The sequence below is a fragment of the Brassica napus genome, chromosome C7 (genome assembly GCF_020379485.1).
Source record: "Brassica napus cultivar Da-Ae chromosome C7, Da-Ae, whole genome shotgun sequence".
Classification (NCBI taxonomy): domain Eukaryota; kingdom Viridiplantae; phylum Streptophyta; class Magnoliopsida; order Brassicales; family Brassicaceae; genus Brassica; species Brassica napus.
Window position 1 is genome coordinate 47,014,494 of NC_063450.1, and position 14,912 is coordinate 47,029,405.

Here is a 14,912-nt window from a genome sequence, read left to right on the forward strand (position 1 = left end):
AAATTCTTAAAGTGTGCATAAAGTTTATCTTGATATATACAAATGTTGTTATTTGTTCTTCAAAGTCCGGTACCTGACATAAAATAAATATATTGCACTGGCAAATAGTAATAAAGAACCGCATATATAGCAATTGTAATGTCCTATGCAAACAGAAATGCTTGCACCAAATTTAAGCAAAAAAAATGCATAACAAGAATTTCACTTTCTCTTGCTTTAATTTGTTTATTAATATACAGTTTTGTGAAACATACTCACAACTACTCATGAACCGCTCTAATAATCAAATGTAAAAAAGCAGAGCCATCAATATATTATATATACACCATTCATTGTAACGATTCTTCTATAAAGATTGTAAAGAATGGCTGGATTGTCAGAGAACTCAGAAGTATTGTTTATAGTTTTGGAAAATGCAAACAGGATCATTACTGATGCGTGTCCATCTTCAAAATCGTAGTGAATTAAATATTTTAGGCGAATAAAATAGACATAATTTAGCGTATGGCACAAATGTTTTAGGATAAAATAAGAAGTCCTTTAATTTTGATGTCATTTGTGCGTATAGAATATTTTTTTTTACTGAAGGCATGATTATTTTTAACTAGACAATTTTAAATTTAGAAATATATACTTACGGGAACACGGAGATTTAAGACATTTATAGAATTAACATTCTCCATGATAATATTGGTTGCTGCATTAGATACACACACGCACTATCAAGATCTGGATTTATGCTAATCGACTACTGTTATATGTAAATTTCTATAAAGACCAAACTAGAATCTATGAGGAAAAACTATCTTCGTGATAAGATCATCTTAAAGTACGAAGAGATTGAGCTTTATTAAAAAATTCCCTAGCCATACTCCTGCTTCCGTTGCAACTGAATGCGTAGTAAACAAATACTACACTTGATATGATACTACATTTAATTTTTCGTATAAGCTAAACGACACGACACACTTAGTGATTTGTCTAAGATAAGAGACACCTTATAGTAACTCAATTTCCCAACCGGTATGAAAATTTATATCCCAAAATGATCTAAAGTTAAACTGAGAAAGCACAAGGAAAAACTTTAGCTAAGAAGAATGATCAAATGATGGCAAATAAAGAACATGTAGCAGATCATTTAGGAGAATATTAAATAGTAGAGAAGAAATGGTCGTATGCAAGAATAATAGACTAGTCTGAAGTCTTGTATACTAATGTTCCATTAGTATATTAACCAGTGGGATAGAGCTCTTTTTATTCCATTAACCGCAATGGGTTGATAGTTAACGAGTGATCCACTAAATTTCCACTTAATTAATTGACATAGGAATGTAGGGTCGTTAGCAATATTCTTTTTAACAAAAAGAAATTATTAGCAATATTCCTTTTTTTTAGAACTAATACTCTTAATTATTATTTTTCTTAATACTTTTTAACAACGTTACTCAAACGATAATCACTATCTATTAAGGCATATGATTGCTTTTGTAAGTGGAGGAAAATATGTCTTGCACATTCAAAATTTGATATAGCACATCCACAAATATGTTTTAACCATGCAGGTGATGTGTATGGATAGTAGAATAAACAGCAGGCATCATAATGGTCATGAAGATAAATGCACCAGCGGTAGAAGGTCAGTTGGGTTAGTGAGCTTGTGCTCGTGATTCTTGGAGTGGTTTGTGTTCTGCTGGTGTTTCAGAAGCTGTAAGACTCGTAGCATCAAGATTTGAAGGCGTTTTTCTCTCGGTCTCGTGGCAACCGGCTCGTCCTTTGCGGTCCTTTCCATATTCCCTGGTTCGAGCTCATCTCGTTGGTTTCCGTCTCTAGTCATTCAATTTCGGTCTTAGTTAAAGTTGTTGTGTTTTGCATCGTTTGTTTAGTTTAATTTATGTAAATCTGCTACTAGTTATCTCTCGTAAAATCTATCAAAAATCAAAATTTGGTATAATAAATTTAACATTTTACGAAAAAAGAAAGAAAGATAAATGGATAAACTATTTAGAAACAGAATATCTTTTCGTTACAGAACTGACTCCATTAGCTCCAATATGATTGAATTCTATACATATTTTTGAATATTATAAGTTTCATGTATTTTGTGTTCACTGGATGCATACTGGATAAATATTTTATATATGCAGACTGATGTTTAACCAGTGGCGGATCCAGAATTCTTTTTAACATGGGTCAAAAAATGTTAATGAGCTTTAAATAGCAAAAAACAAGTAAAATGGATGTCATGTGGTGTCGAATCCGAATTTATGGGTGTTAGTTTTGAAGATTTTACCAATAGAACTATCGACTCTTAACAGTTTTTTTATAACAAATTGGACTTTTATTATTTAAAGGATGTCAGCTGACCCACCATTAATACACATGGATCCGCCTCTGAGGCTCCGAATGAAAAAAACGGATCAAGCGTTGCGGATCTAGCGGATCTAGCGGATTTAGTAGAACGAGAGTGGATCTAGCGGATCTAGCGGAACAAGAGCGGATCAAGCGGATCTAATGGTTTAAAATATTTGTTTGAATGGTGAAAGCGGATAAAAGGTGGTTCAAATTATAATTTGAAATGTAAAAAATTTTATTTAATTTTCAGATATTGTCTTTTATTAAAAAAATTAATGCAACAAATACATAATATATTATAAAAAAATAACATAAATTTAAATACAACATTTGTAAAACATATCACATAGTATTTTTATTTGCTCATAGTAAATTTGCAATTTGTTCTCTGATATTATTCATCAAATCCCCGTTAGCTATATCTGGTGTTTTCATCTCATTTGTATCAATCTCTGCTTCGGTGTTTCCAATATGTGTTTGTCCCATTATTTCTGCAAAATCATCATCCACAAAATTCGAAATTCTAATAAAATTATGCAGACCCATTGTAGCCAATACCACTCTTTTTTGCACTTCAATATTATATCTTGGAAAATCACAAAGAATCCTCCATTTCTTTTTCCAAACTCCAAATGTCCTTTCAATAACCGAACGCAGAGATGCATGCCAACGATTAAAAAATTCCTGCTTGTTCCGAGGAGGAGGAGCATTTTCAAATTGTGACATATGATATCGAACGACCATGTTTCGTGAAGATCTATATGGAGCAAGAAAACCTTGTTTATTTGGATAGCCAGAGTCAACAACATAATACTTATCCGGTGGTGGTAACGGAAATTCAGGATCATAGTTTTGCGCCATCGTAAGAACTGATGTATCATGACAAGATTCTGGGGCTCCATTCCAAACATATGTAAACAACATATTTATATCACAAATGGCCATGATATTAAATGATGTTCTATCATGTCGATTCCAATACATTCCTTGTAACTCTGGCTTGACCTTCGCACACACATGAACCCCGTCCATCGCTCCAACAAATCCACTAAAAAATGGCCAATATTTTCCATCCATAAGTCTTTCGGGAATCCTATGGAGTTCTTGCCGTGTTGGAGTGTGGATATAGTCACAAGCAAGTAACTCTGTTGCTATCAAAAAATTTCCTCTTCACGGTTTCTTGAGTTCGACCAAATCGTAATCCAACATCTCGCTGAACTTCATTGTGCCCACATATACGTAGAAACATAGCTACACTCTCTTCAATGCTTACATTCAGTGTTGGTTGTAATCCATAAGTTGCTTCCAGTTGATGACACAATGTTCTAAAGCAATCAAGTGACATTCGCAGTAATTGAAGACAAGCGTCATGATCTTTTTGTAATCGATGCCAAATATTTTTCCACCCTAATCCATTATCAGTTTGGGCTGGTCCTCTTACAAAATGTCTATTGTAGTAACTCAATGCCGGTTGAATAATTAACTCTTTAAATTGTTCATTCTCCAAATTCCACAACTCAACTCTTTCTTCGTAATTTAGAAACTGAACTCCTTGGGACCGTAGTTGGCATATACGAAAAACCTAAATTTCATTAAAAAAAATTAGATGAATATGAAAGTAAATGACATTATTGGATTACACATAAGTAAATGATATTACAAAAACTCAAATAAAAAGAAGACATCTATATTACTAGAATCATAAAATATTGTATTAAGCTTTATCTTCTGAATCAGTTTGATGGGTTTCATTTAAATTAGGCCCCCGTTGGGTGCCCCAAATATTGAACAATACCCCTGATTTACGTGTGCGCGATATGTTTCTAGGTGATGTTTCAGTTGCAACTCTTTCTTCATCAGTTCTTGTACTTTTGGTCTGAGTTTCAAGTGAAAATCCATACTGCACGTTATTTGGAGGTGAACTCCATTGTTGATCATTTGATGATGAACCCCATTATGGAGCCACTGGTGGAGAATTCCATGGTTGAGTAGTTGAAGTTGTACCCCATTGTGGAGCCACCGATGGTGAACTCCATTGTTGAGCATTCGATGTTGTACCCCATTGATTAGAAGTTGGTGGTGTACCCCATTGATGAGAAGTTGGAGGTGTACCCCATTGTTGCATACTTGGTGGTGCACCCCATTGTTGAGCAGCTGGTGGTGTACCCCACTGTTGAGCAGCTGGAGGTGTACCCCATTGATGAGAAGATGGTGGTGTACCCCATTGCGGAGCACGTGGTTGTTGACCCCATTGTCCATTTACTGTTTGCCCCCATGAATTATTACCTCCAGAAGATGGACTACCTGAATGAACGCCACCAGAAATTGGACTCCCAAAAGGTTTACCAGAGCTTAATCGCTTCCCCATGTACTGATCATCACGTGTAAATCCACTTAAAGCTTGTAAGAACTGAACCTTTTCTTCAAAAGTGTTTTCAGCTCTATCAATAAAATACTTACGCCAGAATGTATCTTCCCTGAATTCGTTGATGCACGCCCAGTAAAATTTGGTGTCATTTGGAAGTCCCATCGATTCAAATATCTTCACAGCCACATCAAAATCATTGTAATCATCTTGGTCAAAGGAATTTGGACGTAACTGTTGTAAGCTTTGGCGTTGGAACTCCCTAAATCCAGCCATTGTATCTGTTAGGGTGGTTTCAAATGATTGTTTTTTCTTACTTCCTCGTGAACCACTCCCTTGTAAAACTGATTTGACCGATGGTCTTTGTAAAGTACTTCCTCGTCTTGCTCTGCCTCTTTGTTGGACTCTTGAACCAGGAATTTGAATGGGATCCACCGTCACAGAGCTTTGACGTGGTTGTGCACGAATGAACTCATTTGATGGACGGGTTTCATCGTCAATGTTAACACGATAGATTTCTTCGTTGTGTTGTGTTTCTGGATCTTGATCGTCTGACATTTCACCACCATTCGTGTCTTCATACAACATATCTTCATTTGTTTCTTCATTCCTCATTTCTTCTCTTCTTTGGCTGGCCGAATATAGAGATTGAGATTGAGATTGAACATTATATAATCTGAAACGACGTTCCATAATATCCCATCCATGTGGTGGTTTTCGTCTAAATGCATGGACAATCTTACATGCCTATTAATAAAATTAGAAGACATATATTTTAGACTATGTTTATACATTAATCAATTATATATTTCAACTGTGAAATAAATTTTGAACTTACTTCACGATCTTTCCACCATGATTCAGAAGCATCGATTTCAGATGTAATGGGATCAACCGATATACCCGTTGAACTTAGAAGCTCTTTGTATTTCTTGTACTTTTTTTTAATGGTATCAAGTTTTTCTTTGAAAAACTTATAAGTTATATCTAACTGGAACTCTTTGTTAAATTGTTCAACCATAAATTGTTTACCAAAAGGCGTGGGATCCTTTATACGATAGTTATTCATATCAGCAGCTTGATCATATAGCTCAAGCAATCTGAAAATACTGCTAGAAGTCCATTTGAAGTTTGCTCCGTTCTACAAATTTTCATAAATTGACTATTTTTATTCAACTATAACACAAATATGTTATAAATAAAAACAAATATTTTACTCGAGCTGATGTTTCACTAGGAAGATTGATGTTTGCTTGTCTTGAAGAATTTAAACTTTGCCTACGATTGGATGACGACATAACTACACACAATTTAAATAAATTTAGGTTTTACATTATTTACATAAATTTATAATCATATATTTACTTTAATATTTAATATATTTAATTTAGTTATTGACTTAACTAAATTAAAATAAAAAGTTATTATACTAACATTACTATGAATCATTCGTACATATAATTTTTAAATCAAAACTAAAAACTATCATTTCTTCACGTGTATTTTGAAATTTTATTGACAATATAATATTTTAAATTTCTTTAAAAAATTGATCTTTAATGGTCAGATTATAAAGTCAGATTTTAATTGCTTTTATTTTGGACAACAGTTTTAATTGATTTAAATATAATAGTTACTATGTTATTACAACTATGTTGAGGGAAATTGTAAAACAAATTTCCAAAAAGAAAATAAATGGCCTAACGTTTAAGACAATCATTTTTATTAGTTCTTTTTATTAATATGTACAAATCAGATTTTGTTAATTGAATCTCGTTAATTCATTATTTTGAAATGCTTAGATTCTATACGTAACACAACTATAAATAAATTTATAACAAATTTTAAACAAGAATCACCATAAAATATAAAATCTAATGTTATTATATGGTTGAGTATATTACACTAGCAATGTAGTAATGAATAAACCTTAATAGTCTTTTATCATATAATTATAATTAACTTACTTAATTATTTCTATTTTAAATTATATATATTACTGTAAAACTTTGCTACCAATAAATATGCAACTAATGTTCTTTTCTATAAATATAACTAATTACAAGTACACATAAATAATATAATATGAATATATACCTCATAAACTTTGGAGGATAAACCTTATGATCTTTGATCTTTGGAGAAGAGACTTTACGCAATAAGCTTTGCGGTGATAGAACTCTAGCGATAGAAGTAAAGACTATTTTTTGTATGATATGCAAATGTTACATGTATTAGAGCAGTGTATTTATAGAAAAAAAATATTATTTTTTGTTATATCTTGAATCTTGAATCGTGTGAATAAACTCATGCTATGCTCCACTCAACCCACTCCTTTTATCAGATAATGATGGTTCTTCCATCTATTTGGCTAAAAAACAAAATAATATTGGACCACTTGTGTTTCACCTATCATTTTTATCTTTGCAAATTTTGTTTGTGAATAGATAAAAAAAGCGGGCGGCCCCCACCTGCGTATCTCCCACTGTTTTTTAAGCTCTTCATTCTCAGCCTGAGTTCAACGATGCTTTCAAACAAATATTTAAGTTGGGGTTATTATTATTTATAACTATATGCTTCGTAAAGAATACAAAAGGAGTAAGACAGATTTTCCTCAAGTACATTCATCATCATGATAAATTCGTAATACGAGAATTTGGTCATTCGAACTACGAAAGGCTGCAGATGCATGTGCTTGGTGGTTTAACAAATAAGGTAAAAGGGTAATTTTACTATCAAGTGTTGACGTGTTGTTGCACCAGTGGTTTAAGGTAGGACGGTAGTAGCTTCACTTCACTGTATGTAACTAGCGAAAAAGGACATACAAGTACTTCATCAATAAAGCTTATAATAAGGTCGGCAGTACACACCCACATAGATTTTTCCGAATCACAATGATCACGATCAGTTTTGGCGTCCTATAAACGTGTCTATTTATCCTATTTTCTATAGTTTTATTTAAAATTCGCCAAAATTTAATTCCGAGTAAAAAAGCTCCAACGAAGTTAGAGCATGATTATTAGAAAGTTCTTAAGGTGAGATTTTTAGCGGAATATAAGAATCCGTCTCTAACTTTTAACTAAAAACGATAAGAACCGTCTCTTAAAACTCTTATTTAAAAACCGGTTCTTAGTTTTTTTAGTTAAAAGTTAAGAGACGAGTTCTTATATTCCACTAAGAACCTCACCATAAGAACCTCCCAATAATCATGTTATTAGTGGGTTAAATTTGTGTACATATTAAAAATTACGACACCTAATATACTTAATTTTATACTTAATTATTAATTTACTATTTCATTTATTTAAACTCAAATAGTTAAATTCATAGGGATAAACCGAAAATGCTATGAATTTTTTTTTTTTAAATGCTATGAAATTATGCATGAAGAAACACAGAGCACTCATCTAGTGATTTTTTTTCTAACGTTTTTATTAGAAACGAAAAGATGATTATTTTGTTCCTAGCTGGCCACCACATTTAAATGCAAACGTTGATGAAACTCGATGTACTAGTCCGTCAAAATTCATTAGAAAAGGCCAATTTTCTTTTGAGCAACAAGAAAAGCCAACTAAAATAATGTGTAAGCTAACGGGAAATACCGATCATGTATATTATGCTGATAATAACTAGAATCTCTTACAAAGTAATGGACTAGGACATGAAAAAGTTATATAATAAGAAGATTTAAATCAAAATCCATACTAATCTTCCTTGTAGGTTCTATTATATATATACCCGGTCGTCAAGCTAAACAAACGACCTTACTTTTCTACGATCATACGAACGAGAGAGCAAAGTACAGAGGATGTCAAAGTACTTTCACAGCCTCTCACAAACACCACACAGGCTCAAGTCCAGGATGCTCGCCACGTGGACTCCCGACCAAGAGGTCAACCAAGTCCGACTCCGTTCAGGCGCCGACATGAAGCGCAAGCTCCGGTGGTTCGACCTCGTCTCTCTCGGCGTCGGCGGAATGCTCGGAGTCGGTGTCTTCGTGACCACCGGACCCGTCGCACGTGACATCTCTGGCCCGGCAGTATTCATTTCCTACATGATCGCTGGTTTCTCGGCAGTTTTGTCCTCACTCTGCTACACCGAGTTCTCAGTTAACGTCCCTGTCGCTGGTGGAGCTTTTAGTTATCTCCGAGTCACTTTCGGTACACAAACATTTGCTTGTTTCGTTCTCTTTTTTTGATGTTTTGGTTTATAATAAAAAAAATTTAAGACTAAGGCGTTAAAAAGCAAAAAAAAAAAACTAGAAACATGGTAAGTTAAGTTACTTTATTTTGGTTTCAACTTTGAAGTAGCTAAGATTTTTTTTCCTTTTAAATAGTTTTTTTAACCTAATAAATAATAATTTGGTAAATAACGCAGTGTTCAAGTTTAATTAATATCCTGTTAAGTACGTAGAGGCTAATTTTTAATGAAATTTTGTTCTTTTGTTTTTAAATTTGCATCATTTGGTGAGGTTTTTTTGTTTGTTTTCCCAACACATTTTTTACTTATACAAAGATTATTATTTTTATGAAAAGAAAAAGGCACGTAAATAATACTAGTAGTTGTCAGCTGTCGCAGTCAGAGAGATCTAGAGAATATGTACATGAATTCGAGATTCCTTTCTGTTCATCCTCATACGCTATCTTTGTCAGAAGAAAAGTACTGACCCTTCAAGAGTTCACTTTTCCTTTTATTTTTTATATTTATGGTTTTCTTTTTGTTAATATTTAATATAGTAGTTCCTCGCTCAAATGCAAAATTACTTATTTTGAAGGAAAATGTATTTTTACGTTTTCCATTTTACATTTAAGAGTAAGCCGTTTTTAATTTTCTTGAAAAAGAGTATATATTTATATTGAGGATAAAGGCATCCATGTTGAGACCAAAAATATAATTATAAGGATGTCTCTCGGAAGTTTAAAACACACATCATTTGAAAGATTTTCACATTTAAAAATTAAAATAAAAAATAACTTATTAAAATATTATTATTTTTGAGATGAGACTCTTTTTGAGAGACTTCTAAGGGCATCTGCATGAACCTGTCTCCTGCAGGGTCACTGCACTGAACCCGGGTCATCACTGTAACGCGGGTCCCACGGCACGTGGCGGCCCGCGATTGGTCTGATTAATTAATTTTTTTTTAAAACAAAAATCAAACAGAAAAAAAAATAATAAAAAATACTTTGTGAACCCCTTCCATAGGGTTCACTAATGAAGATGCCCTAAGGGCAGAATTATCGGAGGAGAGAAAATAGTTTTTAATGGGTTTTTAAGGGGGAGGCCACAAAAAGAAAAAAAACGGGTTGCAGAAAAGCCAGAATAAGGATCGCTGTTGACTGGTTTTTTGCACTGTTTGCAGGCTCCACTGACACGTAGTGGCCCGCGATTGGTTAATTTTTTTTTTTTTAATTCAGACAAAAAAAAATTAAAAAACCCATTTGGGTTTCAGCGTTAATCATGGTCTAATTGGATAGCCTAAGAACTTTAATAAATATATCTATACACTTGGGCCAGGTGAGTTCATCGGGTATTTTGGAGGAGTCAACATACTATTGGAGTATGTTTTGTCCAACGCGGCGGTTGCTAGAAGCTTTACGGAGTATATGTGTACTGCGATTGGCGTTTCTGATCCAAACGCTTGGAGAGTTAAAGTAATTGGTCTCGCGAAAGGTTACAATGAACTTGATTTTCCTGCGGTCGTACTTGTTCTTCTCCTCACTCTTTGCCTTTGTCATAGGTACGGTACTTGTTCTTCTCCTCACTCTTTGCCTTTGTCATAGGTACGAGCATAATTTTTGTGCAAGACGTAGGTACTTATATTAACCAAGGAAAAGTAACTAAATCATCCACGTAAGTTTTCATAAAATATTTTCAAATAATTGTTAAATATTTCAGCAGTTCCCGGAGACTCATCTTTTGACCAACAATGGTGTTAAGATTAGTTTCGGAAATGGGAAATAGGTTAATTTTTTTGCAAGCATCAAAAACTCTTGTTCTTCAAATAAATTATTAACTAATTAATTTGAATATTTTAATACTATTAAATTACTTCATTAAGTTTTAATATTTTAAAGAAAATTAAATTTGAACCACTTAGAAATAAACATAGGTCATCAGAATTTCTAGCCGGTATTCCCTCCTATCTTTTTGATTACTGAGATATTCATTAAATTTCTACTAGTTTTCTATACCATACCAATCTTTGATGCTCTTGTTTTTTTATGATACATATAACTTAATAATACAAATTGATTGTTTTAAAAAAAAATTATCTTAGCACGAAGGAAAGCTCCATGCTGAACCTAGTGATGACGGTGTTCCACGTAATATTCTTCGGGTTTGTAATAATCGCCGGATTCTGTCACGGTGACGGAGTCAAGGCGCTGGTGGAGCCTCGAGGCCTTACTCCCTACGGTGCTCGCGGAGTGGTTAACGGAGCTGCCGTCGTGTACTTCAGCTACATCGGGTACGACACCGTTTCCACTCTTGCTGAAGAGATCCAAAACCCTTCCTTCAGTCTCCCCGTCGGAATCATTGGCTCCGTCTCCGTCGTCTCCGTCCTCTATTGCCTCATGTCTCTCGTACTCTGCGTCATGGTTCCGTACAATGAGGTATAATGTCTAAATTCTAAACTTATTTTGTGAAGATTTTTTTAATAATTAATTTTTCATTCAATTAAAAAAAAAGAAGATTTTTCTAATAACTTCACATCCATTTCTGAATGTGATAACATGCACGAATTAGCTAATTAAGTTATTTTGGAGACAGATAATTTCTTTTACCAATATTTTGAATCTTTGATACGTAGGAAAATTTGTTGGCTTGTATAAATTGTTTAATGAATATATATTATATTAAATGTATTTAGTTTCTAAAGGAATATGGGCATCAACTTCAAAATTTTATTTTGCTTATTTTGACTGAAAATATGTAACTAATTTTAATTTTTCTTTAATTAACATCATTTGGTTGTTGTCAAAAAAAAAAAAAAAACATCATTTGGTACAAATTAAACATTACTCCAATAACCCACTGACTCTTGAAAGAGAAAAAAAAAACGTTTGTCATTGACATCAGTTATCATGAAAAACAAGTGTTAACCTAATCCTTTAACATGAAAAATAATGTTGTAGATATCAAAGAGCGCGTCGTACGCGGTTGCTTTTCGGAGGATCGGGTGGGGTTGGGCAGGGAACGTGGTTGGTGCAGGTGCCAGTCTAGGAATCGTGGCATCGCTTTTGGTGGCGATGTTAGGGCAAGCGAGATATCTCTGTGTGATCGGAAGAGCCAGACTGGTCCCTTCATGGCTCGCCAAGGTTCATCCTTCTACAGGAACTCCCTTGAACGCTACACTCTTTCTCGGTAATATCATTTTAACCAATTCCTTAACTTTAAAAACTATGATGAGTTTGATTGATACCACTATGAAATGTAGACTCATTACATACATTAATATAAAATAGTAAAAATAAGTATATTTATCGTAACATTGTGAAAATATATAACTAATGTAAATAACTATAAAATCTTAATATTCCATTTAACACTATAGTTTTTATAATGCGTGTGTGATTTCAGGTATATGCACAGCAACAATTGCGTTATTCACCGATCTAGAAATAGTGATGGAGCTGATTTCACTCGGAACACTCTGTGTTTTCTACCTAGTCGCAAACGCTCTTATCTATCGCAAATACACCTTAACAGGCCAAAACGCACCCTTTCGCACACTCTCGTTCCTTGCCCTCCTCTCTTTTTTCTCGCTAGCGTTCTCCCTCTGGTGGAAACTAAACAAACCGTGGTGGGGCCTGACGCTATTTATCGTGATCACAATAGCGGTAACTGCGCTTTTCCAATACCACACGTGGTCGATCTCGTCTACGACTAATAAGAATCTTCTGACACCATCCTGTCCCTCCAAATGGTCGGTACCGTTCATGCCGTGGCCGGCAGCAGCTTCAGTGTTCCTTAACGTTTTTCTAACGACAACACTGAAAACGCTGTCGTTTCAGAGGTTTGCGATTTGGACGTGCCTTGTAACGATGTTCTATGTGCTGTATGGCGTTCATAGGACTTATGAGGCGGAAGAGATGGGTAGAGTAGATGTTGTTGAAATTCATGTGACTAGCACGAGGGTGCAACCGGATAAGTTGGACAACGTTCAAATGGCAATTCCTTAAAAGTGTATATTTAGATTATTAGTTTTTTTTCCGTGTGTTGAGTTAAGAAAATCGATATAGTTGACGCGAAATTTATGTGGATTTACGAAACAATTCAAATGATTTCAAGTGATTTATGATCTTCCCATAAACATCAAAATCTTTATTACCATTCCTCTTTAGTTATTTATTTGGTTACAAATGAGGAAAACAAAACTTTTAAAACTTTTAACTCCTTCACTATGATTTTGTATGTTAATTTCTTTCTGAACACAGGCTTCATTTGACCTCCTCCCACCTGAAATATATAATTATCTGGAATGCATAATTGAAAATGGTTTTATTATATTTCGCTTTTCCACAAACTGATCAAAGTCTTAACTACATAATTAATGAAACCGATAAAAGAATCAATAAAAAAGCAAAAGAAAGTAATTAGAGACACATGTTAGTAACCCTGCGGAGTTTAGCAGCCATCAACTGGTTTACTGTTTCAATGGCATCCTCAACTCTTTCAGCCTTAATATATGCATGAATCAATGATGTGTAAGTTGCATCATCTGGTTTCGTAAATTCTTGTTTCAACCATTCATCAAACACACTCTCAGCCTCGGACAACCTCGCATTATGACACAACTTTGTAATAAGGTTCCTGTAAGCTCCCACAGGAAAGTATTTTAATTTTGCCTTGGACTTGGCCAAGATGTTGACTGCATCGCTAAACTTCCCCTCCTTGATACACTCGTTCAGCATCAAATTAACAGTCTCGTCGCCTAACCCAATGCATTCGTCGTAATTGTCAAGCATATATTCGAATAATGCCCAGGCTTGGGTTTTCTTGCCGTACTTGAGCAACACTTCCAAATAAGGATGGCCCACGTGTCCGTTTGCTGTGAAGCCGTCGTTGTTTAAAGAGTTCCTGTACAGCTCCATAGCCTTCTCATCATTGCCTTGCTTGAACAAATACTCTACGAATACTGAGTTCAGTACTGTGATTTTGTTGCGTATGGAACACGTCTTAAAGTCGTCCCCGAGCTGATACGCCATGTCAAGATTCCCTTGTTGCAAGAAGCCACCAATGAGGTTCATGTACATGCCTGGCTGTTGGAAATTGAATAACTCAGCCCTTCCTCTCAACAAAAGTTCCAGAGCCTGGTCCATCATTCCTGCATCGACCAGGGCTTTGGTCAAAAGGTCGTATGTCTTGTGGTTCGGGGAAGGAGGGTGGCGCAAGAGGTGGTTGTACAGTCGAAGAGCGTTGTCAAGGCGGCCTTCCTCGCAGTGGGATTTGATGATGAGATTGCAGGCAGCGATGTCAGGCTTAATCTTGGACTCGTTGAAATAAAAATCGAACAGATCAAAGGCGTCGCCTGACCGACCAGCAGCATTGCATTGCAGGTAAAGAGGGCCTTTTCGGGGTTCAACCTCTTCCTCACAGCTAAACGAGCGTGATTGGCTGCACTGTCGAGGTCAGAAACTTCGTTGATCAGGAAGTGGACTCGATGACCAAGCATCGATAATGGACAGCGAACATTGGTGCAGCTGCTGCTTGACGTCAAGAAAAAACAAGATTTTGCAGTTTTTGCCAAAAAAATTAGTTTTGCGATTTTGGTAGAAAACATAATTTTGTGATTTTGTCGGCAAAATCCGATTTTATAGAAAATTCATTTTTGTTTGTTTTGGCGGAAAATTTGTTTTGATGGAAAAATTATTTTTTTTTTTTGCCGTGAAAGCTTGACTTTTGGCGGGAAAGTAAAAAAACTTGTTTTTTCGATTTTGGCGGAAAAACATGATTTCACAATTTTGACGGAAAAACTTGATTTTGCAGTTTTAGCAGCAAAACTCAATCTTGTGGTTTTGATGGAAAACTGAATTAGGTTTTCTCTGGTTTTGGCAGAAAACTCAATTTTGTCGTTTTGGCGAAAAACTCGATTTTGCAATTTTGGCAGGAAAAATTGATTTTGAGCTTTTGGCAAGATAATTCGATTTTACGGTTTTGGCAAGAAAACTCGATTTTGTAGAAAGACTTGTTT

At 34.7% G+C, this 14,912-nt stretch overlaps 4 protein-coding genes across 4 annotated transcripts; 1 reads left to right on the forward strand and 3 right to left on the reverse strand.

Moving 5' to 3' along the window:
- Window positions 1-569: 569 nt before the first annotated feature.
- On the reverse strand, window positions 570-3,671 carry LOC111205768. The gene has a single exon (XM_048762903.1). The coding sequence runs from the start codon at window positions 3,427-3,429 to the stop codon at window positions 2,716-2,718; it is 714 nt and encodes a 237-aa protein (XP_048618860.1). The 5' UTR covers window positions 3,430-3,671; the 3' UTR covers window positions 570-2,715.
- An 84-nt stretch (window positions 3,672-3,755) lies between these two features.
- Window positions 3,756-5,786, reverse strand: LOC106350777. Its single transcript, XM_048762902.1, has 4 exons — window positions 5,533-5,786; window positions 5,236-5,348; window positions 4,710-5,139; window positions 3,756-4,553 (listed from the first exon to the last, which is right to left on the reverse strand). Exons 1-4 carry the CDS (start codon window positions 5,784-5,786, stop codon window positions 4,307-4,309), a joined length of 1,044 nt encoding a protein of 347 aa, XP_048618859.1. The 3' UTR covers window positions 3,756-4,306.
- Window positions 5,787-8,428: 2,642 nt separating this feature from the next.
- LOC106433644 (cationic amino acid transporter 6, chloroplastic-like) lies at window positions 8,429-13,012 on the forward strand. Its single transcript, XM_048762904.1, has 5 exons — window positions 8,429-8,877; window positions 10,235-10,457; window positions 10,998-11,331; window positions 11,854-12,082; window positions 12,299-13,012. The coding sequence occupies exons 1-5, from the start codon at window positions 8,526-8,528 to the stop codon at window positions 12,898-12,900; spliced, it is 1,740 nt and encodes a 579-aa protein (XP_048618861.1). The 5' UTR covers window positions 8,429-8,525; the 3' UTR covers window positions 12,901-13,012.
- Window positions 13,013-13,314: 302 nt separating this feature from the next.
- Window positions 13,315-14,393, reverse strand: LOC125590652 (pentatricopeptide repeat-containing protein At1g10270-like). The gene is made up of 2 exons (XM_048764311.1): window positions 14,259-14,393; window positions 13,315-14,205 (listed from the first exon to the last, which is right to left on the reverse strand). The coding sequence occupies exons 1-2, from the start codon at window positions 14,391-14,393 to the stop codon at window positions 13,315-13,317; spliced, it is 1,026 nt and encodes a 341-aa protein (XP_048620268.1).
- Between the last annotated feature and the right edge of the window lie 519 nt (window positions 14,394-14,912).

What these genes read in the sequence shown, in the direction of transcription:
- LOC125590652 (XM_048764311.1), bottom strand. Translation starts at nt 14,393, where the DNA reads ATGCTTGGTCATCGAGTCCACTTCCTGATCAACGAAGTTTCTGACCTC. An exon ending in CCTGCAATGCAATGCTGCTG is followed by an intron (nt 14,206 to 14,258) that starts GTCGGTCAGGCG and finishes AACGAGTCCAAG; the next exon opens with ATTAAGCCTGACATCGCTGC.
- LOC106433644 (XM_048762904.1), top strand. Translation starts at nt 8,526, where the DNA reads ATGTCAAAGTACTTTCACAGCCTCTCACAAACACCACACAGGCTCAAG. An exon ending in TTATCTCCGAGTCACTTTCG is followed by an intron (nt 8,878 to 10,234) that starts GTACACAAACAT and finishes CACTTGGGCCAG; the next exon opens with GTGAGTTCATCGGGTATTTT. An exon ending in ACTCTTTGCCTTTGTCATAG is followed by an intron (nt 10,458 to 10,997) that starts GTACGGTACTTG and finishes AAATTATCTTAG; the next exon opens with CACGAAGGAAAGCTCCATGC.
- LOC111205768 (XM_048762903.1), bottom strand. Translation starts at nt 3,429, where the DNA reads ATGGATGGAAAATATTGGCCATTTTTTAGTGGATTTGTTGGAGCGATG.
- LOC106350777 (XM_048762902.1), bottom strand. Translation starts at nt 5,786, where the DNA reads ATGAATAACTATCGTATAAAGGATCCCACGCCTTTTGGTAAACAATTT. An exon ending in AGTTCAAAATTTATTTCACA is followed by an intron (nt 5,349 to 5,532) that starts GTTGAAATATAT and finishes ATATTCGGCCAG; the next exon opens with CCAAAGAAGAGAAGAAATGA. An exon ending in AGAAACACAACACAACGAAG is followed by an intron (nt 5,140 to 5,235) that starts AAATCTATCGTG and finishes TGGATCCCATTC; the next exon opens with AAATTCCTGGTTCAAGAGTC.